Source organism: Zosterops lateralis (assembly GCF_965231275.1).
Source record: "Zosterops lateralis genome assembly, chromosome: W".
NCBI lineage: Eukaryota > Metazoa > Chordata > Aves > Passeriformes > Zosteropidae > Zosterops > Zosterops lateralis.
The window spans coordinates 15,337,333-15,362,483 of NC_139801.1; the positions used below are offsets into that span (position 1 = coordinate 15,337,333).

The following is a 25,151-nucleotide window of genomic DNA, read 5'->3' on the forward strand; positions in this document are numbered from 1 at the left end:
GTATAAACTTGGTTTATAGTTTCTTTTAAATCTTGGGATGCCTGCATAGCCTTTTGTTAAATCTAGCAAACATAAAACCCCTAATTAATACTAAAAACGTATAGGCGTCCTTTTTTATTAAAATGAAAGGAGTGATGGTATATATATATAACCTCATGTAAAATGTCAGACATTGCATGATATATTAACTTGTATAATGTCTTCCCCTCTCCCCAATTTCTTGAAGTCATTCCTTGGTGGTCTGAATTGGGTATTTATAGGAGTTGATGAAGCTCATCGTTTAAAAAATGATGATTCCCTTCTGTACAAGACTTTAATAGACTTTAAGTCTAATCATCGTCTTCTTATTACTGGAACCCCTCTGCAAAACTCCCTTAAAGAGCTTTGGTCTTTGCTGCACTTCATCATGCCAGAAAAGTAAGGAATGTGATGGAGGGGTGTGTTTGTTTTTTTTTTTTTTTGGGGGGGGGGGGGGGGGGGGGGGGGTTGTAGTCAAGTTTCTTATGGTCAAGTATTGTAGTGATTGGAGAATCAATAAAGAATTGCATTGTGAAATAGTTTTAATATTTTTTATAAAATAGATGAGCATATTTTTCATGCTGCTCTGGATAAATTGTTTTGGTAGCAACTGTCACTTTTTCTGTTTTGGCAGTTCAAGAAAAGGATGGATTGATGTATGGCTCAGAACCTTGAAAACATGCTTCATCTTAATTTAAAAGGAAAATCATATGGATTTGCTGTAGGGAAATAGAATGAGACTGAGGATGTCATCTTTTCTGTGTTAGTACCATGAATGAAAACCATAGTGCCCAATATTCAGTGATTCATTCAGGCACATGATGTGATTCTTTGGGTAGTCCTGTGCAAAGCCAGGAGTTGGACTTTGATGATCTTTGTGGGTCTCTTCCAACTCAGGACATTCCATGATTCTATGATTCAGGCAGCCAATTTGCCCTTACAATTCACATAGAATAGGTTTACTATTTTGACATTATTCTATACTGACTTCTGTTTATATTTGGAATAAATAAGAGCACATCTTCCTTTCAAATATCACGTAAATACAAAGCATTGTAGCTCCAATTAATTTCGGTGCTATGCATTGCATTGACTTCTTCAGAACCTTGCAAACAAAGCCACTAAGTTTGTTGTCTGGCACCTATTCTTCATTTGATCACAAAGTGCATTCTCCTAGTCTGTTAGCACATACCAGAGGATAATCACATTTCAGCTAGTCCATACAAGCTGCAAAAGGTATCTGGTTGATTCTCTTGCACTTCCTCCAGCTATACAACTACTTGTTCATACTGCTCTTGAGAAATATAATTGAATTTCTATATCCTACCTGTGTTTCCATGCAGAAAAATAAAAGATTGTGTTTTCACTGAAGAAATTAAGATTCAGGAGTTTGTTTTGAATTTTCATTCTGCAAAAGTTTGTTAATTTCCATTCTCCTATTTACAGACCAAATATTTGGAATTTCTTGTGAGATGCAAATTCAGAAACTTATTTAATAAAACAGGGGAGTAGTGAAGAAGTCCATTTGTGTTTGTGCATATGGTATATTTATGGTCTTTGTGTGTCTGTGTTCATGGTATGTCATTATTTTACCTTTATTCTTTCTATGTTGAAGATTTTCTTCCTGGGAAGATTTTGAAGAGGAGCATGGCAAAGGGAGAGAGTTCGGTTATGCAAGTCTTCACAAAGAACTTGAACCATTTTTACTCAGAAGAGTTAAAAAAGATGTAGAAAAGTCTTTACCTGCTAAGGTTGAACAAATTTTGAGGATGGAAATGAGTGCATTGCAGAAGCAATATTACAAGTAAGTAATGACACTAATTCCTGCTATTTTAATACATCTCTATATAAAAATTACTGAAGTGTAATAGTTTTCATAATGCAATTTTAACTGATATTTTGAGAGATTACATCCTTTATATTTCCACAAATGATTATAAATTACTTCCATTGTGCACATTCTGTATCATAGGTGGATTTTAACCAGGAATTATAAAGCCCTGAGTAAAGGTTCAAAAGGCAGTACCTCAGGCTTTTTGAACATTATGATGGAACTCAAGAAGTGCTGTAACCATTGCTACCTCATTAAACCACCAGATGATAATGAATTCTATAATAAACAGGAAGCCTTACAGGTAATACCTTTTAAAAAAAAATGTTAAGTGATTTTACATCTCTAATATGCATGCAACAATTTTATAGTGTTCTGTCAATTTATTTCTTCTTATTAAATTATGTTAAGAAAGACTGAGTTCTCTATCAAATGTGCATCCTGGGTTTTACAGGTAAGTGAATCGATTACCTTTCTGTTTGTTTCTTAAGTGGAACTGAATAATAAAGAGATCAATACTAAATAAAATATCCTTGGCTTGAATTATGATCAAAAAAAAAAAAAAAGGAAATAGTTTGAAATAGTCTGCATTTTCAGACTAAATAAACTGAAGATCTATTTTAAAGCCAGAATAAAATAAAGCAGTTAAATAAACAGATAAATTGAATATAAATGCAAATGTATGTGACTGGTAGTGTTACACCAACAATCCATGTGATAGCAGAAAGTAATCTGCTGAATCTCTTTAAGTTTAGTCTAGTTGTTTTGTTGTTATAAATTAAAGCAATTATAGCATCACTACCAAAGATGATTTGTGATTGTGTTGTGAGTTTATAGTTTGGGTTTTTTGTAAAGGTTAACTGATCTTTGTACTAAAACTGTTGAGAACCAGAGCAACAAATAAAAGGACTGTTATAATTGATGCCATTTATAACACCATAAATGTTTCAAAAGATCAAGGGTTTCTTTTCTGTAAACTTTGAAGTTTATAATGTAGAAACTTTCCCAAAACTACTTGATGTAAATCACAAGATGTCACTGCACAAGCTATTTTATATTATAAAATGCTTATCAAAGCTAAAGGGTGTTTGCAACTTGACATACTCTAACTACTTAAATTTATAATTAATCTCATCAGAACCATTCAGCTATTATTGCTAATAATTGCATAGTTGTAACAATTATTTCCTTGGCTCATCTGAATAAGCTTTGTTAGCTCTAATTATGAATTATACATCCTTCTCATTTCTGGCATAAAGAATAAAAGCACCTAACTCCCAATTTTTTATTCCCCAAAATTCTATTCTGAGCCTCTTCAGCTAGAGGCTTAATGATTTCAACATTAAATTCCGCATGCCACCTGAGTTGCTGTTCTAATTGTTTTGACTGGAACTGAGAAGGTTGAACATTGTAACCCATCTAAAGTATGGTGACTTCTATTAACAGAATTCCTCTCACTTTTATCTTGCTAGAAAAACTTGACTGATTAGGCATTGTTTAAAAATACTTAGAGGATCAAGTAGCAATGCTTAGGTCTGTTCAAAAGACAGTGAGGAGCAAGTAGTGCTAAGGTGATCAGGTAGTCTTCTTGTTGTTTATTTGATGAAAGAGAATTTGAGTCTACACTGTAACTGCTCTAACTCATAGCACAGTATATTTGCTTAACCTTTTAATGAAATGTTAAGATGCTCTTTTATGAGCCAGAGCTGAGAAATGCATTTATTTGAAAAACATGCTAGTCGGTACCCCTGTTGATTTCAGTTAGAGCACTTAAAGCTTTTATAATGAGTTTTTACAAGATTAGGACTGACTAAATGCTTATACAACTTTCATGTTCAGTTAATGAATGTCTAACCATTTGCAGTGTGTTAGTGTTGAGGTGAACTTACCTTGCGATACACACTTTCTTATCTTGTAGCATTTAATACGTAGCAGTGGAAAACTAATCCTTCTTGACAAGCTACTGATTCGTCTCCGAGAGCGTGGCAACAGAGTATTGATTTTCTCTCAGATGGTGAGGATGCTAGACATCCTAGCAGAGTATTTGAAGTATCGTCAGTTTCCCTTTCAGGTAAGAAATTTGCTGGTAGTAGTCAAGAAGCCTTGATTTTTACCATTTTATCTTTTAAAAAGTGTCTTTTTTGTAGAAAGATTTATGAAAGTTTAATTTTTCTGTACAGTAAAAGACTACCAATTACTATATGCCTAATAGTATTTTGAAATTAAACTGATTAATTGGAAGTGTTACATTATTTTTATTCCCCCCTCCCCCAATTGGTTTGGCAATTGAGAATTCAAGTTTCTCTGGATAGACTAGTAGGAGTTCCTTTTTAACTGTATCATTCAATCTCTTTAGAGACTTGATGGATCAATAAAAGGGGAGTTGAGGAAACAAGCCTTGGATCATTTTAATGCAGAAGGCTCAGAGGTATGGTATAAGTGGGTGGTTGTTTTTTTAATCTATTCAGTTGTTTTTTTTTTTTTCTTCTAGGAAATATAACAAATGTCACACAGAAACTGAAGATAGAATAAAGTGAGGGATGTATTAGGTTGAAATTCCATTGCTGTTGCAGAGAGGATAAGGTTTACAACCCATGCAACAACAAAAAAACAAATCCCCAAAACCAACCAACCAACCAACCAAAAAAAAACTTTAAAAAGCTAAGAGAAGGTTCAATAGGAAACACATAATTTATTAAAATGGTGTTTACAACTAATATAACTGCGTAGTTATATTTTTAGATTTTTGTCAATGCTCTTTAACAAAATAATTTTAAGTGCTGTTTAGAAACTGAAGAATTTAATTTGTTGTGTAGGACTTAATCCTTCAATTTTTATCAGAGCACTGAACTTTAACACAAGTTTTTGACATCAAATGCCTACTTAAGCAATGGGCAAAATTAAGTTGTGTATATCCTCGCATAAAGAAAAATATCTTGAATAGCTTTAAATCTGACTTCTGTTATCTTCATTTTTTGCCTCTTATTTTCTTGCTGTGGAAGAAACTAAAGAACTGATTTCTAACCATTGTTTGTATACCACTTAAAATTCCTGGTTTATTTAGGTTTCCTATTATGGAAGCCATTCCATACCTTTGATAATCTTAGGTCTTTTGTCCTATACTGACAGTTTTTCCATAATAGAAGCATAACATTTATCAGTTGCTGCTGAACTTATGTTTCTGCTATGGTTGAGGAGGAAGAACTTAATTTCATAACATAAACTTAAGATATTTTTTTAAATACAGAAGTTAGTTCTGTTTTGAATTTCTAGTACAGACATATTTGCCTTTTTCTGGAATCCTTGTAGTTGTACTGTACAGTTTTTAAGATGAAGGGGGATCCAAATTTCACAAGGTATTCAAGAATGAAGACAAACCATGGAGTTGTGCAGCAATAACACTGCTGCCTGTTTTATTTTTTATTACTTTCCTAATAATAAATTGCATGCCTTTTTTCTTTTTCTTTTTTTTTTTTTTTTTCTAATACTGAGCTAAAGTATTCATGGAAATATTTACAACTCCAAGGACTCATTACTTAGCAGTAATGGCCTCTATTAGCTTTGACTGTATTTAAAACTCAAATTTATTCCTATTAATCTTTAGTTTCATATGGTTTTATTGTCTTTCTCATAAGATCCTTCTGTATTCCTTTATAGTTGACCCTGAATAACTCCATATCATCTGTAAACTGTCACCTCATTATTCATCTTATTTTCAAATTCTTTATGAATATGTTGAAGAGCATTGACCCCAGCAGAACACTTTCATTTTCTTTACAAAAAAACAGATGGACTTGGGCACACGAGGCTTTAACAATAAGGGGTGGTGGTGTATTTTTTGGCAGTGTTTTGCTTGGTATTTTTCTCCCCAAGTGGCTTTTGTTCATCTTCTAGAGTGCTGCTTCCTTTAAACCATGGAGAAGCTGATAACTGTTTGCAAGAGAAGTTGATATCAGTTTGCTTTATACTTATACAAGGTCTGGCTGGACTGGAGTTAATTGTCTTTGTAGCAGCTCATATGGTGCTGTGTTTTAGATTTGTGATTAAAACAATGCTAATAACACACGAGTGTGTTAGCTGTTGCTGGACATTGTTTGCATAGTATCAAGGCTGTTTCTGTTTCTCACTCTACTCTTCCAGTGAATAGATTGGGTGGTGCACAAGAGGTTGGGAGGGGACATAACCAGGCAGATGGCCTGAACTAACTAGAGATATTTCATGCCATATAACATCACGCTCAGCAATAAAAAAAGTAGAAGAGGGGGTTTAGGGAGATTAGCCATCTTTTGCTTGGGAATTGGCTGGGCATCAGTCCTGCCTATGGGAAGGTGGCAAGAGATTACATTTGCATCACTTGTTCTGTTTTCTTTCTCTCTTTTTCTGTTTCTCCTTTGCTTATTAAACATTTTTTATCTTGACCCCCAAGTTTCCCTGCTTTCATCCTTCCTTTCTTCTTCCCCTGTCCCACTGGGGATGTGGGCAAGAAGTGATTGTGTGGCTGTGTGGTGATTAACTGCCTATAAAAAATACTAGCTGGTCTAAAGAAAACAGTGGATTGATACTTGTTGAAGATGAAAGTGATCACCTGACTAATAAAAAGTGGAAGCATTCAATGTGTTTTTAGCCTCAGTCTTTAATAATACTTATAGACCTTAGGCTGCCTGGTCCACTGAGTCAGAGGACCATGAGTGTGGAAACAGTGACTTTCCATTTGTGGACACTGAAATTGTGAGGGACCAGCTGAATCAGCTGAATGTTCATCAGTCCACGGGGCCTGATGGGATCCATCCCAGAGTACTAAATGAGCTAAAGGATGTTACAGCAGGACCTCGCTTGATCATCTACCAAATGTCTTGGGAGTCTGGGGAGGTCCCTGCTGACTGGAAGCTAGACAATGCTATTCCGATTTACAAAAACGGCATGAGAGAAGACCCAGGAAACTACAGATGTGTTGTTAGTCTAGCCTCAGTACCTGGAAAAAATATGAAGAGTTGAAGCATAGAATAAGGACTTTACAATTAGAAATTGTAAAGCAGGTATGTTTTATTCCCAGCTGGGACACATGGGGGATATCGCCTCCAAACCGTACATACCTGGTCAAGACAAGGTCCAGGTTTAAATACACATTGATCCCACAAACCCATACCTCCCCACCCACCCATTCCCAGCCTTCTCTCACTTCGTATTCTAATTAGCTGTCACGCCTCCTGGTGGTCGTGAGTTGGGGTCTTGGGAGGAAGGCAGACATCTTCCTCAGGTTGATCTTTGCTTCTGGGCAACCACAGTGGAGGTTTGGCTATTTTTCAGGTCACTTTGCTCTTGCCAAAGATGAGCTTGATTTTGCTGGATTCAAGCCATAAAGTTCTGCTTTATCGATTTTTGACAAATACCTAGGACCCGCTTTGCTGAGTTTCAACATCATACATCTTACTTATATGACTTCTACTTAGTAACTACCTAACAACTAAGCTTAATAGCTAATCTTCTATGTGTTCTTAGTACAAGTTGATTTTTTACTTTTACAAAATCACCAAAAGCTGCTTCTAAAATCCTGTATTTTTATATTTATGAACATCCTCCATAATAGATTATACTTGGATGCTATTGAAAGGCATTTAAAGAACAATGCAATCCTCAGGCACAGTCAATTTGGGTTCACAAAGGGAAAGTCCTGTTCAACTAATTTGATATCTTTCTATGATAAATGTCACTTCCCTAGTGGACAAAAGGAAGAAAGTGAATGTAGTTTTTATCGATTTTAGTAAGGCCATTGATACTCTCCCTCACAGTGTCCTTCTGGACAAGTTGTCCAACTGTGGGATGAGCAGGTTCACTGTGTGCTGGGTGAAGAATTGATAGAAGGGCAGAGCTCAAAGATTTGTAGTGAATGGAGCTACATCTGCCTGGTGACTATTCACTATCAGTATTCCTCAGGGTTCAATTCTAAAGCCAGTCAGTCCTGTTCAATATTTTTATCAATGATCTGGATGCAGGAGTTGAATGCACCATTAGCAAGTTTGTTGATGATACCAAACTGAGATGGGCTGTTGGCTCTCTTGAGGGACAATAGGTCTTGCAGAGGGATCTAGATAGGTTGAAGCACCGGGCAACCATCAGTGGCATGAAATTTAACAAGTCCAAGTGCCAGATCCTGTACCTGGGATAGAGTCATGCTGGGCACGAGTATAAATTGGGAGAGGAGTGTCTGGAGAGCAGCCCTGCAGAAAGGATCTGGGGGTGCTGGTCAGCAGCAAGCTCAGTATAAGTCAGCAGTGAGCCCTGGCAGCCAAGAGGGCAAACCCCATCCTGGGGGGCATCAAACACAGTAGAACCAGTTGGTCAAAAGAGGCGATGATCCTGCTGTATTCAGTGCTGGTGTGGCCTCACTTTGAGTACTGTGTGCAGTTGTGGGCCCCACAACTTAAGAAGGATGTGAAAGTCCTTGAATGCATCCAGAGAAGGGCAACCAAGCTGGGGAAAGGGCTGGAAGGAATGTCCTGTGAGGAGCAGCTGAGGACACTGGGTTTGTCTAGTTTGGAGAAAAGGAAGCTGAGGGGTGACCTCATGGCTCTCTACAGCTTCCTGGGGAGAAGTGGAGAGGGAGGTGCTGAGCCCTTCTCCCTGGGATGCAGTGACAGGATGCATGGGAATAATTCAAAGCTGGGGCAGGGGAGGTTCAGACTTGACAGTAGGAAGCATTTCTTTACTGAGAGGGTGGTCAGACACTGGAACAGGCTTCCTAGAGACGTAGTCGATGCCCCAAGCCTGTTAGTGTTCAAGAGGCATTTGGACAATGCCCTTAATAACATGCTTTAACTTTTGGTCAGCCCTGAAGTGGTCAGGCAGTTGGACTGGATAATCGTGGCTCTCTTCCAACTGAAATAGTCTAGTCTAGTCTATTCAAATAGCAATCCACTGGCTCTAGACATGACAAACAACTTCTTGTATTACAAGTCTAACAAATGTTTATTATATACTTAAAGAAATATATGACTTCATAGTCTGCTCCACGGAAGTGATTTTTTCCAAGAGAGTTATAGCAAAAACCAATTAATGACTGGCTTTGAAGTTGACAGATTGATTAACCAATTAGAGAGTTAGATACACCTCTGGGCTACACAGGTTAAAAATCAGAGGAATTCCAGGAAAACTCCTTTTCCTCCTGGCCCCAGAACAGGTAACAGGGCTGACCCCACTTTGTTGCATGGCCCCCGGGGCCTGGCAGGCCAGCCGGGCCCTGCCACTGCAGCTGTCTCGGCCGGGGTGGGCCCGATGACTCCCGGGCAGAGGGAGGAGAGTATGCCCTGTCCCCGCTGAGCCTGGGCCCAAGTGGCTGCTAACATCTGCCGCTATGCTGCACCTCCATCATGGCCCGGGCCGAGCCCTCCCCTCCTCCAGCGGCTGCCAGGCAGAGGAAGGGGGGAGGGGGGGGGGGGGTGTGGAAGCCCAGCCATTCGAGAGATCCTGGCCCCAGCCCTGGCAGGGCCTGAATCTACCACCTTCGGCCATCTCTCGGGGAAGAACCAGTATGCCCTCTGAAGACCTGAGAGAATGTTAACCCTTTCCTTACACATATGAAACTTACAAAGCACTAACCTTTCTCTGAGTGAGAGAACAGCCAGAGTAGGAGACACGTAAAGAGAGAATATGAAGAAATCAGGGTCAGTTAAAGAAAAAGTGGCATCTTAGATGAGGAGATAGAGAAGATGCCTTGGTTTTTGGGCTGAAAGTCTTTTGTGAGCCATGGTAACACACTGTAATATGCTAGAATATCCCTTTAAACTGTGGAAAATATGGATTGAGGAGATGATGAGAGTATTCAGATTGTAGATTTGAGCAAAGGTATTTGTGATGGACTAAGTAAATATTGAAATAGCTGTGATCTAATGGAGAAGTTTGAACAGAGGAAGATAGAAAGATATAGAGCCCTCTGCCCTCAGGGAAAAAGACCTCTTTCTTGAGATGGAGATGATTTTAGAGATAGTGAAGAAAACATGTTGCTTTTGGAACCGTTCATCTTTAAAAATGATACCCCAATGAATTTCATGGCCCATATGCAACCACAGGAAAGGCTGCATCATATGGGAGGGATTTCACAACTGCAGATTTCCCCAGGCAGCTGCTTTTGTGAGAGTTTAGAGCCACAAGTGGACTGTTCTTTCTTGTGGAAAGTTACCATAACAGACCAAAAGAGACTTCTCTCTCTAAATGGACTGATGAAAGACTATTTTATAAGTGGTACTGACCTAGAGTTCTGAGTTTTGTCTTTATACGTTGTCTGTGAGAAAGAAAAGAAGCTGTTGGGGGAGAGGAAAAGTGTTTTGAAAGTTTTATTCTGATTCTTATTAATTTTTTTCTCTCTTATAGTTTTGTTAATAAACCTATCTTTATACCTTTTAAGTTTGAGCCTGCTTTGTTTTTCTCCTAATCCTATTTCACAGCAGAAAAAGAGTAAATGATTCTGGTAGACACTCAAACCACTACCCAAATTTTGAGAAACAGGAATCGGCGAATGTGAAACCACTACAAGCTAATATATATAAAGCTATTTCTTCTTTTATAATTTCAGGACTTCTGCTTTTTGCTGTCCACCAGAGCTGGAGGATTAGGTATAAACTTAGCATCAGCTGACACTGTAGTTATATTTGATTCTGATTGGAATCCACAGAATGATCTGCAGGCGCAGGCTAGAGCTCATAGGATTGGACAGAAGAAACAGGTACATGCGTTTGTCTTTTAAGTACCAAACCTGAAGGAGGAATTCATTATGTTAGCCATAAGCTGTCTGTCTGGCCCATCATAGTCCTCATGTATTTTGAGAATAGCTAATACTTGCTAAAAATATCTAAAACTGTTAATATTCATGATTTGCCTTTTAAATGTTTTTTTTTTCTAATTTCCCTATACAGAGAGATAGCACAGTATCTGTAGTATATGGATGGGTAGGAAAAGTGTTGAGGACTTGTCCCATGTGCATTGGCATTGTATCATTTTAGAAAGCAACTTCTGTACTTCAGGCACATCCATTTTGCTTTGTTTAATACTTTGTAGTTCTCTTTGGGTTTCTTTCTTGCAGAATACTTCAAGTAGTAATCAGACAACACATTTCCTTGTGGCCATGCTTGTTCTTAATTATAGAAGTTTAAAGAGGAGAGGTCTAAGAAATTTTTTTAAATGTAATTTCTATAGAGACTGTGATAACATGATTGACTGGTTTCATATATGCAATACTAGTTCCACAAAATTGAGAAGATTTGTAGTCATGGCTAATATTTCTCCCTGTTGTTGCTCAAGGTTTTTTTGTTAACTTCATCTGAGTATTTTTTCATGGGTAATTTGTAAGCAGGTAAATAAAACCTTTTTTGTAATATACATAGGTTAATATTTATCGACTTGTCACAAAAGCATCAGTAGAAGAAGATATTCTTGAAAGAGCCAAGAAAAAGATGGTGTTAGATCACTTAGTAATTCAGAGAATGGACACTACGGGGAAAACTGTACTACATACAGGCTCTACTCCATCCAGGTATATTTGTTTATTCTTTCATATTACCTTATGCTTATGTATACCTGACTATTTGAGTAAAAATGCAAGTCATTTCACTTGGTTAATAAAAGGCAAAAAATATGTGGTAAGGAGTTATGTAAGTAAAGACTGCAAAGTATATTGTTCATGTCATATATTTTTTTTACATATTAAAACTAGTTTTTATTTAAGACAAAAGGAAACTTGACTCATGGTTATAGTAAATTGAAACAGTTCACTAAGATAAAGTGTTTATCTGAAACTTTCTGTATTTCAGCTCAACACCTTTTAATAAGGAAGAGTTATCAGCAATTTTGAAGTTCGGTGCTGAGGAACTTTTTAAAGAACCTGAAGGGGAAGAAGAGGAGCCTCAGGTAAATGGAACAGTGCATCTACACTTGATGGACAGCGAAACATATGAATTGTTTTGTTGTAAAGAGAAACTTCTGTTTCAGGAAATGGATATAGATGAAATCCTGAAGAGGGCTGAAACTCGAGAAAATGAACCAGGTCCACTGACTGTAGGAGATGAGTTGCTTTCACAGTTCAAGGTATTGCTCTGTTCCCTCCCTCTTTCCTTAATTATACTTTCCTTTATTAATGCTATTTTTTGTTCTTCACCTATTTATCTTTCCTTCATTCTTACATCATTCACACATCATGTGATGGGTGAGCAACTGGCTCATGGGTTGGGCAAAAAGGGTTATGGTGAATGAGGTGACATCAGACTGGCAAACCTGTCAGTAGTGGGGTTCCACAAGGCTCCCTCTTAGGCCTTGTGCTCTTCAACATCTTCATAAATGACTTGAATACAGGACTTGAAGGGATACTAAGTAAATTTGAAGATGATACAAAATTGGGAGGAGATGTTGACCCCCTCAGAGGCAGAGACCTCAATAAATTAGAGAAACGGGCAATCACCAACCATATGAAGTTTAATAAGGGCAAGTGCCAGATTCTGCACTTGGGATGGAGCAACCCCAGATGTATGGACAGACTGGGTGGGGAATGAGAGGCTGGAAAGCAGCACCATGGAAAGGGCCCTGGGTGTCCTGGTTGATGGCAAGTTGAATATGAGTCAGCAGTGCCCTGGCAGCCAGGAGAACCAACCGTGTCCTGGGGGAAATCAAGCCCAGCATTGCCAGCCAGGCAAGGGAGGTGATTGTCCTGCTCTGCTCTACACTGCTGTGGCCTCATCTTGAGTACTGTATGCAGTTTTGGGTGCCACGATATAAAAAAGACATTAAGCTATTAAAGAGCATCCAAAGGAGGGCCACAAGGATGGTGAAGGGCCTTGAGGGGAAGCCTTATGAGGAGCAGCTGAGGTCACTTGGCTTGTTCAGCCTGAAGAAGAGGAGACTGAGGGGAACCTCACTGCAGTCTTCAACATCCTCACAAAGGGACATGGAGGGGCAGGCACTGATCTCTTCTTCCTGATGACCAGTGACAGGACTTGAGGAAACAGCATGGAGCTAAGTCAGAGGAGGTTTATGTTGGGTATAAGAAAAAGGTTCTTTGCCCAGGGGGTGGTTGGGCACTGGAACAGGCTCCCCAGGGAAGTGGTCACAGCACCAAGCCTGACAGAGTTCAAGAAGTGTTTGGACAATGCTCTCAGGCACATGGTGTGACTCTTAGGGTGTTCTGTGCAGAGCCAGGAGTTGGACTTTGGTCCCTGTGGGTCCCTTCTAACTCAACATATTCTGTGATTCTGTGAAATGTGTGAAACAGTAAGTTAGCTCTTTGGCATGCAGTGTCTATTCACCTATACAGGTGTCGTGGTTTGACACTGGCCCAATGCTAGGCACCCATGAGAGTCGCTCACTCACCCTTTCCTGCCACAGCTGGGTGGAGGAGAGAAAAAAAAAATTAAAGAAAGATTAATGAGTTGAGATAAGGACCAGGAGAAAACACTTCAAGGGCAAAACAGGCTCAACTTAAGGTTGCAAAGCGAATTTATTACTAACAGAATCAGAGGAGGATAATGAGAAGTAAAATAAGTCCTTAAAACACCTTTTTCCCCCAGCCCCTCCCTTCCACCAACAGCACAGGGAGACAGGGGATAGGGGTTTTGGTCAGTTTGTCACCCAAAATTTTCTTCTGCTACTCTGGGAGAGGAGTCCTTCCCCTGTGAGACCATGGGGTCCCTCCCACGAAAGACAGTTCTCCATGAACTTCTCCAGCATGGGTCCACTTTCATGAGCAGCAGTCCTACCACACCTGCTGCAACATGAATTCCCCCCATGGACAGACAGTCCTCCCAAAACTGTTGTGACGTGGGTCTCTCTTTCCACGGGGTGCATTCCTCCAAGGTCAGACTGCTCCAGCCTGGAAGCAAGGGCCTTCTCTCTCCACTGTCTTCCACTGGATCAGAGCCTCCTCCAGGCATCCACCCGCTATGGCATGGGCACCACCCCCACAGGCTGCGGGGGATCTCTGCATCCCCCCGTGGATTCCCATGGGCTGCAGGGGGACAGCCTGCTTCACCATGATTTCACCACAGCCTACAGAGGGATCTCAGCTTTGGTGCCTGGAGCACCTCCTCCCCCTCCATCTCTACTGACCTTGGTGTCTCCATGTTGTTTTCCCTCACATATTCTCACCTCCTTCTCTTCTCTGACTAGACAGAAAAACTGTGTGCCCTTTGTTTTGATTTTCTTCTTAAATATGTTATCACAGAGGCATTACCAACCTCTCCCATTGGCCCAGCTTTGGCCAGCAGCATGTCCATCTTCAGAGCCATCAGGGATTGGCTCTGCTGGACATGGTGTAAGCTTCCAGCAGCTTCTCACAGAAGCCACCTCTGTGGCCCCCCCACAAAAAAAAAACAGGCCACACAAAACCAATACAACAGGGTAATTACTGCCAGTGCAAGCATGTAAAATACATAATATATTTTGCTAACAAAATAAGAAAGATATTTACAAATACATTAGTCCTTGATTTAATTGTTAGCATACTGGGGAGAGCTATTTTTAATTTAATGCTTTATGCTGTTAAGCACCTGTAGTACTACTTAAAACAAAGAATGAAATTTGGTTTTCTTAGTTGATGACTTGTAGAAACTTTTTTCAGCCTCCATGGGTAAAATGGAATGCTTCTCTAACTCTACCAGGTCTTTTCAAGGACAATCTGTCCAATTATGAAATGCCACCTAAATTATTTTACTTTAAGCCAAATAATTAGCTACTTGAAGTCTGCAATGTGGACTCCATCAACCAATTACAGAAAACCACACAAAGCCATGGAGAAGAAGGAAGAAGGACTCAGACAACACCTAAAGTCCTCCATCTTAACTCACATGTATTGCTATATACTAAAATCTTAAATCTAAGTTTTTCACCCTGTGAGATCACACAATACTATTCAAACTACACACCTACCACCTCAGTGCTATCACTCAATCTCAGAAGCCTGTTCCAAGGCCTCAAGTCAAATTTGGTGCTTGCTTGAGGGTCAGCACCTTTTAGCACAAGAAAGCCTGAAATTTTCAGCCTCCAGGGTTCCAACACCCATGTAAACATGAATGCCAGATATGCCTAACTGGGTAATACTTTAAATATTGAGTGAGTCCAATTGTGGATGGTGAGGCATTTTTGTTGGTTGGGGCGTTTTTTCTTTGTTTTTGTGCAACTTTTGTTAAGTTTGGTGTGGTTTTGTTTGGTTTCGTTTAAATCAGGGCAGGACTTCTTTAGATCAGTAGAGTAGTAAATAATTTTTATGCTAATCATTCATTTACAATATACTGTGATTTCTAGTTTATTAATGTTTAGTTAGTTCTACATTATTATACTTTCATATTAACTCTGACATATAGTTAGACTTGCTCTCTGTTTTGAAGGAATTTAAACAACAATCACAGCTATCGGGTATGCATTTCATAGTGTTTTTATAGTACTCAACTTGTAAAAGAAGAAAAATATTCTTATCTCTATATTCAGACATGTTTTATGCAGTGTGTGTTTCATTTTTGAAAATATTTTCATTAGAGACAGTCCTTCATGAAGCATTTTATATGTATGCATTTTGTGTATATACAAATAAATAAAATGTGTCATTCTGAACTAAGTTTTCCTAATATATTAATTACTGGCTCTTTGAATAAGTAAAAGCATGTATTGATTTGGTGAAAATACTTATCTTCCAATATCTAAGGTGGCCAACTTTTCAAATATGGATGAAGATGACATTGAGTTGGAACCAGAACAAAATTTAAGAAACTGGGAAGAAATCATTCCAGAAGTCCAGCGGCGACGAATAGAAGAGGAGGAAAGACAAAAAGAGCTTGAAGAAATATATATGCTGCCAAGGATGAGAAACTGTGCAAAACAGGTATCTCTGGGTTTTGACTGGCTAACTGATTTTGTTGTTGTTATTATTTGGGTTTTTTATTGCAGTTGTTTTGGCTTGTATTTTTGGGTTGGGGGGTTTTCATGTGTGGCACACACACACACACACACACTCCCCTCATTTTTGACAGGCTAGATAACATTAATAAAATGTTTAGTCATGTAGCTTTGAACTACTTAATCTGAAATTCCAGATCAGCTTTAATGGAAGTGAAGGGAAACGCAGTAGGAGAAGATATTCTGGATCTGATAGTGACTCAGTCTCAGAAAGAAAACGACCAAAAAAACGTGGAAGACCGCGAACTATTCCTCGAGAAAATATTAAAGGATTTAGTGATGCAGAGATTAGGCGGTAAGATGTGGGGGACATGCATGTCTAAAGGGACAAATAATTTTTTTTGTCATTTTAGAGTTTGAAATTATGGAAACTAGTCTGTTTTGCATTTATTTAGGTAAATTTTTTTATTCTAGGCATTTAAGGCTTTACTCTTGAGTAGTTTGGGGTGGTGACATAAGGAACTGTTATGTGCAGAATTTGAACCTATTTTGGTGAGGAATAACTTGAGTTCAAAAAATGTTCTACAAAAAGGTTCAGTGAGTTTTTTGTTTTTTTAAAATTTCTTGCCATTGTGATTGTGTTAATGTTATATGATGCATTTTAAAACTAAAAAAAAAAAATATATATATTATTTTGATAAATTGTCGTGGTTTAACCTCAGTAGGCAGCTAAGCACCACACAGCTGCTTGCTCAGTCTCCTCCAGAGGGACTGGGGAGCAAATCAGAAGGGTAAAAATTAGAAAACTTATAGGTTGAGATAAAGACAGTTTAATGGGGAAAGCAAAAGCCACATGCACAAAAAAAGCAAAACAAGGAATTCATTCACCACTTCCCACTAGCAAGCATTTACCCATTTCCTGGAAAACAGGGCTTCACCATGTGTAACAGTTACTTGGGAAGACAGGTACCGTAACACCAAACATCCCCTCTCCCTCCTACACAGTTTTTATTGCCGAGCATGACATCATATGGTCTGGAATAACCCTTTGGTCAGTTGAGGTCAGCTGTCCCAGCTGTGTCCCCTCTCAACTTCTTGTGCACTCCCAGCCTACTCCCTGGTGGGGTGGTGTGAGAAGCAGCAAAGGCCTTGATGCTGTGAAAACACTGTTAAGCAAGAGCTGAAACATTAGTATGTTATCAACACTGCTTTGGTCACAAATCCAAAACATACTAGCAGATATGGTGCTCTGAAGAAAATGAACTTTATCTCAGCAAAACCCAGTACATAAGTGAATCTGTACAGCTGGTCCCACAATATTTGATGCTAAAAATACTTCTTTGGGAGAAGGAGTAGAAAATGTTTTGCTTTACTTTGGTTTGTGAAATGCTACTTTGCTTCTGTAATTTTTCATTTTTCTCTAAAATACTGTACAGCTTATAAAATATTTTTGATTATATAAATAACCTTTAATAGCCTTGTTTCCTTTTCATTTTATCTAATATATATATAATGGTTTGCTGCTTTTGTCAGGGGTGTTCTTGTGCTTACATTCCTTTATCTTTCATGTTATGTTTTCCTAAGTCTTAAAATCACCTTAAAATTGCAGCTAGCTTCTCTTTATTATGAGACCTAACATAATATCTGAATTCTCAATTTACTATAAATCCACATTTGATTTTTATGATTAGGCACATCACATTGCTGAATTCTTTGTCTTATGAAACTAATTAGTAAAGTAAGTTTTGAAATAAATTGTATCTTCTGTTGTTTTATTTATATCGTTAAAACAAATAGAACTCTGGTTTTAAATGTGGGTTGTCTTCATATAGTAAGCTGTCCTAGTCTCTCTAGTTCTTATTTTCTTTGCATTATCCACATAGCCTTGTACTAAGACTTTACACAAATATTTTTAAAACCGATGTAGTTAAGCATACATTTTTTTTAACTGCAAAATTATTTTCTGTTATTAGGTTTATAAAGAGTTACAAAAAATTTGGTGGCCCACTTGAAAGGTAAACTACTTTGCTTATATTTGTATAGCAATTTGGTACCTTGTTTCCATTAAAATTAAACAGTACACCAAGAAACCTTAGGTTGAAGAGGAAATAGTGTGCCTAATCTTTTGCCTGTACTATGGCATGAATTTAAATTATTTTTTTTCCTTTCATCATATATGGTATGTATGTAGACAGTCAGTTTGGCAAATCTTTGCATTTTGCAAGACTGCTTGCTTTTCTTTATACTTAACCTACTATTCTGTTAATTCTGCATTAGTGACAGTCATTCAGTTTTTTCATTTGATAAGTGAATAAAACCATACACTTAATAATAATTCCTTTTCTATTTAAAAGAATGTGTTGAAATGTAACTCAAAACTGCATAGATAGGATCCTTTATATTTCCCGTCGTATAGTCCTTTGTGAAATACCCTTTTTTATAGTTTCTGTATTCTTTTCTTTAGCTGCTTCTAGCTGCATGGATTAAATTTTTATGCAGGATGGCAAGTGTGGATGAATGCTAACTTACAGGATCACATATCTAGTTTCAAAATCTGAAGGAGTCATTCATAATACTAAAGTTTTAGAGCTGTAAAAACATATTTGTTTTCTTCCAGGTTAGATGCTATAGCTAGAGATGCTGAGCTAGTTGATAAATCTGAGATAGACCTTAGACGTCTGGGAGAACTTGTACATAATGGATGCATTAAGGCTTTAAAGGACAATTCCTTTGGCCAAGAAAGAGCAGGTAAAGTGTGTTTTGGGGTGGGGGAGAGGAATAAAAAGTGTCAAAAATATGAATGATTCTTGCACTCTGATTACAACAAAACAATTGTGTTAGGAGAAAGCATTAACAAAATGTTAGCATGCTAGGTGATTTAGAAAAAAGGATTTTAGCAAGAAGACTTTTAGGTTTTGTTTTTCTTCCCCCTTTCCCTGAGTGAGTTGTCATAGTAGAATGCAATATGTTTTTACTTTACCATGAAATTTAAAATTAATCTACTACTATTAACTGGAAGACCTTGAGGTTCTGTAGTTTAATTAAAGCATTTGGTTAAGAAAAAATAATTTCCTATAAGTGAATGTCTGCTGCTATAGCATCAAATTTTCGTTTTTCTCTATGTTTGTCTATAAGATACAAATAAAAGCAAAATATTTTAATAATTTTTTCCTTTATTTTAAGGAGGTAGATTTGGGAAAGTTAAAGGCCCAACATTCCGAATATCAGGAGTGCAGGTGAATGCAAAGCTAGTTATTTCTCATGAAGAAGAGTTGGCACCGTTGCACAAATCCATTCCTGCAGATCCAGAAGAAAGGAAAAGGTATTTTTTTTTTCTTCCTGGAGGAACTTATAATGTAGAAAGTTATTCAAGGCTTTTATGAATATATTTAAGCAATCCAGACTGAGTACACTGGGACACCCATGCCACTCCGTTACCTCTAAGAACTGGCAGCAGAAATTTGCTCCACATCCTTTCTTTATTCTTTCTTCCCTCTCCTTAGAACCCAGTATTTGCTTTGGCTTCTGAACTGTATTTATTGGGGACTGGGTTCAATTACTCTTAATTATTCCAGGCTAGAAATTAGACTTGTTGAGGAACTGCTTTGTGTCACCTCTGCCTGAGAGAATGCAATATTTGTCAAAATGGAGCAGATGGTAATTACTGGTAGTTGTTTAGACCTACCTATGAACTTTTTAGCATACTACCTTGTGTATCATAGTCCCTAGACTATCTGCTTATTCAGTTAGCAGTTACACTTGAGTAATATTTTAAGCTTATTTTCATGGTTAGCCAGTTCTGACTCAGTCCATGGCCACAGATAGATGACTGTTTTTTTATATCTTAATCTTGATCTCCTTTAAAACATGTTTTGGTACTGATTTGAATAAATATTTTATAGAAATTGTAAGAAAGCCTGATAGTTATGCAGATTACTTACTAAATATACCAGGATCTCAGTGATATGTGGCACGTTCTTCTATCCCTTACTAAGTTTGAGAAGTTTGCTTATTTATATTTCTAATTTATTTCTACTAGATATGTCATCCCATGCCACACCAAGGCAGCTCATTTTGATATAGATTGGGGTAAGGAAGATGATTCCAATCTGTTAATAGGTATCTATGAATATGGCTATGGCAGCTGGGAAATGATAAAAATGGATCCTGATCTCAGTTTGACACAGAAGGTATGTCATCTGCAAAATTTCATCAAGGAGTTTTTTGTTTAGGTAATAATGTTAATAAGAACAGTTACTGAAAGTGTTTATTTTATGATAACTGAAATTGCCCAGAAGTTAGGTCAGTTGTATCCTTTGTATCCTTTTGGTAAATTATTAGATTTTAAGATTTTGTGTATTCAGTTGAAGTATCTTCTTAGAGTCTGCTATGTTTCTGTATTTCTATGTATTTGTGTCACTTGAATTCTCTCTTCCATCTTTTGCTTCCCTAGTTTAAATGCTCTAGATGTGTTAATTTGAATTAATTCCAGACTTTTGGAAGAAGGGGCAGGCAAATCAGGAAGAGTACAAGGATGTTGTTAGGTCATGTAGGGAGAAAATTAGAAAGGTGAAAGCTCAGCCAGAATTCAACCTGGCCACTGCTGTGAAAGATAAAAAATGTTTTTACAAATACATTAACAACAAAAGGAGGGCCAGGGAGAATCTCCATTTCTTATTGGATGCAGGGGGGAAAATTGTCACCAAAGATGAGGAAAAGGCAGAGGTAGTTAATGCCTTCTTCGCCTCAGTCTTACAGTAAGACCAGTTATCCTCAGAACAACTGACCCCCTGAACTGATAGACAAGGATGAGGAGTAGAATAGCGCCCCTGTAATCCAGGAGGAGGTAGGTAGTGAGCTGCTGAGTCACTTAGACACTCACAAGTCTATGGGGCCAGATGGGATTCATCCAAGGGTACTGAAGGAGTTGGCAGAAGAGCTCACTAAGATGCTCTTCATCATTTGTCATCAGTTCTGGCTAACTGGGGAGGTCCCAGACAACTGGAGGTTGACCAGTGTGATGCCCATCTACAAGAAAGGCTGGAAGGAGCATCCAGGGAAGTACAGGCCTGTCAGCCTGACCTCGGTATCCAGCAAGCTTATGGAGCAGATCATCCTGAGTGTGATCACAGGGCACATACTGGACGACCAAGGAATCAGGCCTAGCCACCATCAGTTTAGGAAATGTAGGTCCTGCCTAACCTGCCTGATCTCCTTTTATGACAAGGCGACCCACCTAGTAGATGAGGAAAAGGCTGTGGATGTTTCTGCTTGGACTTCAGCAAAGCCTTTGATTCTGTCTCCCACAGCATTCTCCTGGAAAAACTGTCAGCCCACAGCTTGGACAGGTGCACTCCTTGATGGGTTAAGAACTGGCTGGATGGCCATGCCCAGGGATCAGTATTGGGCCCAGTCCTGTTTAATATCTTTATTGATGATCTGGATGAGGGGATTGAGAGCACCCTCAGCAAGTTTGCAGATGACACTAAGTTGGGTAGAAATGTTGATCTGCTGGAGGGTAGGAAGGCTCTGCAGAGGGATTCGAACAGGCTGGATTGATGGGCCAAGACCAATGGTATTCAGTTCAACAAGGCCAAGTGCTGGGTCCTGCACTTGGGTCAAAACAACCCCCTGCAGCTCTACAGGCTTGGGGAAAAGTGGCTGGAAATCTGCCCAGCAGAAAAGGACCTGGGGCTGTTGGTTGACAGCTGGCTGAACATCAGCCCGCATGTGCCCAGGTGGCCAAGAAGGCCAATGGCATCCTGGCTTGTGTCAGAAATAGTGTAGGAAGCAGAACCAGGGAAGCAATTGTCCCCCTGTACTTGGCACTGGTGAGGCCACACCTCGAATCCTGTGTTCAGTTTTGGGCCCCTCACCTCAAGACAGACATTAAAGTGTTAGAGTGAGTCCCGAGAAGGTCAATGGAGCTGCTGAAGGGTCTAGAGAGTAAGTCATATGAGGAGCAGCTGAGGGTACTGGGGTTGTTTAACCTGGAGAAAAAGAGGCTCAGGGCAGACCTTATCACTCTCTACAACTATCTGAAAGGAGTTTGTAGCATGGTGAGGGTCAGCCTCTTTTCCCAGGCAACTCGTGACAGGACAAGAGAACATGGCCTCAAGCTGTGCCAGTGGAGATTATAGTTGGGCATCAGGAGAAATTTCTTCATGGAAAGGGTTGTTAAACATTGGAATGGACTGCCCAGGGAGGTTTTGGAGTCACCATACCTGGAGGTGTGCAAGAAACGACTGGATGTGGCACTTAGTGCCATGGTCTAGTTGACAAAGTGATGATTGGTCAAAGGTTGGACTTGATCTCAGAGGTCTTTTCCAACCTAAATAATTCTATGAATTCTGTAATTTTATTCTTGATCTTTTGTAGGGAAGTTGGTTTGGGGATTTTGGTTTGGTTTCCCTATCATTGTTTTCTTTGCTTGAAACTGACTTTCATTTGCAACATGAGAATTGCTGTATTTGTCAGATTAGTAGTGCACTGTCTACTTAGAAGTAGTGAGAAACATTTAGGGAAATACTAGAGAGAAGCAAACACAATGGTACTGCCAACCTGTAGCTTTGGGATTTGAGAAGCCAGGGTTGTATATAAATCTGTTTAATGATATCCTACCCCCACCTTCCATTAATTGCTTGTTTTATGAAATCACTCTTTTTTTTTTTTTTTTTTTTTTGGCTTCTGCATATCCTGTGGTAATGAGTTAATGCATTTAGAAGCACACAGCAGAACTAGGAGATCTGTGGATGACAGTAGTACAGAAGCTCTGAATTTTTTAGATAAACTATGAGAGTGGAAACAGAAATCTGAGGCTGGTTTCTTGAGTTGACTGTAAATTTTGTGAGAATATTTTCAAGACTACATTACTTGTGTGTTTGAGGAAAATAAAATGTTTAAGTTGTCCATTCCTTGAAGCTGCCTGCATATTGGTCAGGTATAATTGGAGTGGATTGGTTTTTTACTTATTTTTTTAATTCAGCTTTTTCTGTTCCCAGTGCTCCACACTAGCAACTTCCCAATTTGATAATGTGCACTTGTAGTTGATGCTACCATTGCTCTCCTCAGATTTTACCTGATGACCCAGATAAGAAACCGCAGGCAAAGCAGTTGCAGACCCGTGCAGATTACCTCATTAAATTACTGAATAAAGACCTTGCAAGAAAAGAAGTGCAAAGACTTACTGGTGCAGTAAGTTAAGCTTAATATTCAGTAGCGAGATAACATAATATACTTATGGGAATGTCAGCAGATACTTGTTTTATTCTTAGTTCCCCTCTTCTTTGTGTCATTTTTCTCTGTATTGGTAATTGTATTATATGAGACTAATTCAAGGAATGTATTGCAAGTTTAATATTGTTTTTTTCTCCCTTGTTTGTAAATATTCTCTACTATTTCATTAGGCTCTGTCTCCAATCCTGAGAAAAGTGGTGGTCATTAGTGGCAATAAATAAATTGAATGCTTTCTTTAACATAAAAAATAAAATATTTTTCTGCATCTGTGATGCAGACACTTATCAGTTGACATAATAAAGGTGCTAATTTGCATTCAGGGCAATTCAAAGAGGAAGAAAGCAAGAAGTAAGAAGAATAGAGCAACAAAGGCTGCAAAAATTAAAGAAGAAATAAAAAGTGACTCATCACCACCCTCAGAAAAATCTGATGATGATGAGTATAATGAGGTAAACATTATTCATATAAAGACTTGATCATTTTATCTTCTCAAAATGCAATTATAAAATCTGATTATAAAGCTAATGTTTCTGACTAATCCATTTTTACTACTGATTATGATTCTTCAGGTAGCAACTTTTGTTCAGGCTCAGGAAAAAAGATCAAGATTATTTAGAAAGTACAGCATAAATAATCAGTGTTTTGAGACATGCAAGTGATTGCTTCTGTATATGCCAGGGCTTTCATTATCACAGAATGGGTCAAGTTGAAAGGGACCACTGGAGGTCATCTAGTCCAACCTCCCTGCTCAAGCCAGGTCCCCTAGAGTATGTTACTTGGGATTGTGTCCAGATAGTTCTTGAATATCTCTAGAGAAGGAGACTCCACACCCTCTCTGGATAATCTGTCCCTATGCTCAGTCACCTGCACAGTAAAGAAGTTCTTCCTCATGTTCAGGTGGAACTTCCTGTGTTCCAGTTCCTGCCCATTGCCTCTTGTCCTATTGCTTGGCACTGCTGAGAAGAGCCTGGCTCCATCCTCTGACACCCTCCCTTCAGATAAGGGGATACTGATAAGGTTCCCTCTCAGATCTCTCCCTTCCAGGCTGAAGAGACCCAGCTCTCTCAACTTTTTTTCCTAAGTGAGATGTTCCAGTCCCCCAATAATCTTTGTAGCCTTCTGCTGGATTCGCTTTGGGAGTTCCATGTTTCTCTCATACCGAGAAGCCCAAAACTGGACACAGCACTCCAGATGCACCTCACTAGGGCAGGATCACCTCCCTTGACCTGCTGGCAATGCTCTTCCTAATGCATCCCAGGATACTGTTGGCCTTCTTTGCCACAAAGGCACTGCTGGCTCTTGGACAGCTTGTTGTCCATCAGGTCCCCCAGGTCCTTTTCTGCAGAGCTGGTTTCCAGCAGGTCACCCCCAGCTTGTACTGGTGCCTGAGGTTCTTCCTCCCCAGGTGCAGGACCCTGCATTTGCCTGTGTTGAATTTCAGAAGCTTTTTCTGTCCATCTCTCCAACCTGTTGAGATCTTTCTAAATGGCAGCACAGCACTTTGGGGTATTGGCCACTCCTCCCAGCTTTGTATCATCAGTGAACTTGCTGAGGAGGCATCTACCCCTTCATCCACTCATTGATGAAAAAGTTAAACAATACTGAGCCCAGCATTGAATCTTGGGGGCACCACTAGTGACAGGCCTCCAACTAGACTGCAACTGATCACAACACTCTGAGACCTGTCTTTTAGCCAGTTCTCAATCTTCCTCACTGTCCACTATGATATGAGGATGTCACAGGAGACTGTTGAAAGCCTTGCTGAAGTCCAGGTGGGCATTATCCACTCCTCTCATCTATCTAGCCAGTTGTCCCTTTGTAGAAGGCAATCAGGGTGGGCAAGCATGATTTCCCTTTGGTGAATCCATGCTGACTACTCCTGATCACCTTCTTGTCATCCATGGGGATAGACATGGCCTCCAGAGTGAGGTGCTCCATCACCTTTCCAGGGATTGAGGTGAAGCTGAGTGGCCTGTAGTTCTCTGGGTCCTCCTTCAAAGATGATTGCAAGTTGCCTAACAGTGATGTTTGCCAGTTACTTCAGCAGACATGGGTGCATCCCATCAGAGCCTATGAACTTGTCGATGTTGACTATTATTCAATAAATATTGTTCTAGTAGGCTACTTAACTTTGTTATGTTTTTATTGCTTCTGATGTGTTCCTTTAGGACTGTTTTTGTTGGTTCATTTATTTAAA

General features: G+C 39.0%; 1 protein-coding gene across 9 annotated transcripts in view; it reads left to right on the plus strand.

Annotated features, from left to right (window-relative positions):
* LOC310922222 (chromodomain-helicase-DNA-binding protein 1-like) overlaps positions 1 to 25,151 on the plus strand; it is a 117,886-nt gene that overhangs the window by 75,318 nt on the left and 17,417 nt on the right. For 7 of the 9 annotated variants that reach the window (XM_083882653.1, XM_083882652.1, XM_083882656.1 and 4 more), the window contains 17 exons: positions 227 to 417; positions 1,634 to 1,822; positions 1,991 to 2,153; positions 3,768 to 3,920; positions 4,206 to 4,277; positions 10,419 to 10,568; positions 11,227 to 11,375; positions 11,653 to 11,749; positions 11,831 to 11,926; positions 15,528 to 15,704; positions 15,916 to 16,073; positions 17,692 to 17,733; positions 18,336 to 18,466; positions 18,902 to 19,040; positions 19,758 to 19,908; positions 22,790 to 22,912; positions 23,275 to 23,403. In XM_083882653.1, coding sequence (XP_083738779.1) covers positions 227 to 417; positions 1,634 to 1,822; positions 1,991 to 2,153; positions 3,768 to 3,920; positions 4,206 to 4,277; positions 10,419 to 10,568; positions 11,227 to 11,375; positions 11,653 to 11,749; positions 11,831 to 11,926; positions 15,528 to 15,704; positions 15,916 to 16,073; positions 17,692 to 17,733; positions 18,336 to 18,466; positions 18,902 to 19,040; positions 19,758 to 19,908; positions 22,790 to 22,912; positions 23,275 to 23,403 — 2,310 coding nt within the window. The remainder of the gene's footprint in view (positions 1 to 226; positions 418 to 1,633; positions 1,823 to 1,990; positions 2,154 to 3,767; positions 3,921 to 4,205; positions 4,278 to 10,418; positions 10,569 to 11,226; positions 11,376 to 11,652; positions 11,750 to 11,830; positions 11,927 to 15,527; positions 15,705 to 15,915; positions 16,074 to 17,691; positions 17,734 to 18,335; positions 18,467 to 18,901; positions 19,041 to 19,757; positions 19,909 to 22,789; positions 22,913 to 23,274; positions 23,404 to 25,151) is intronic. The other 2 variants (XM_083882658.1, XM_083882659.1) reach the window with 2 other exon arrangements.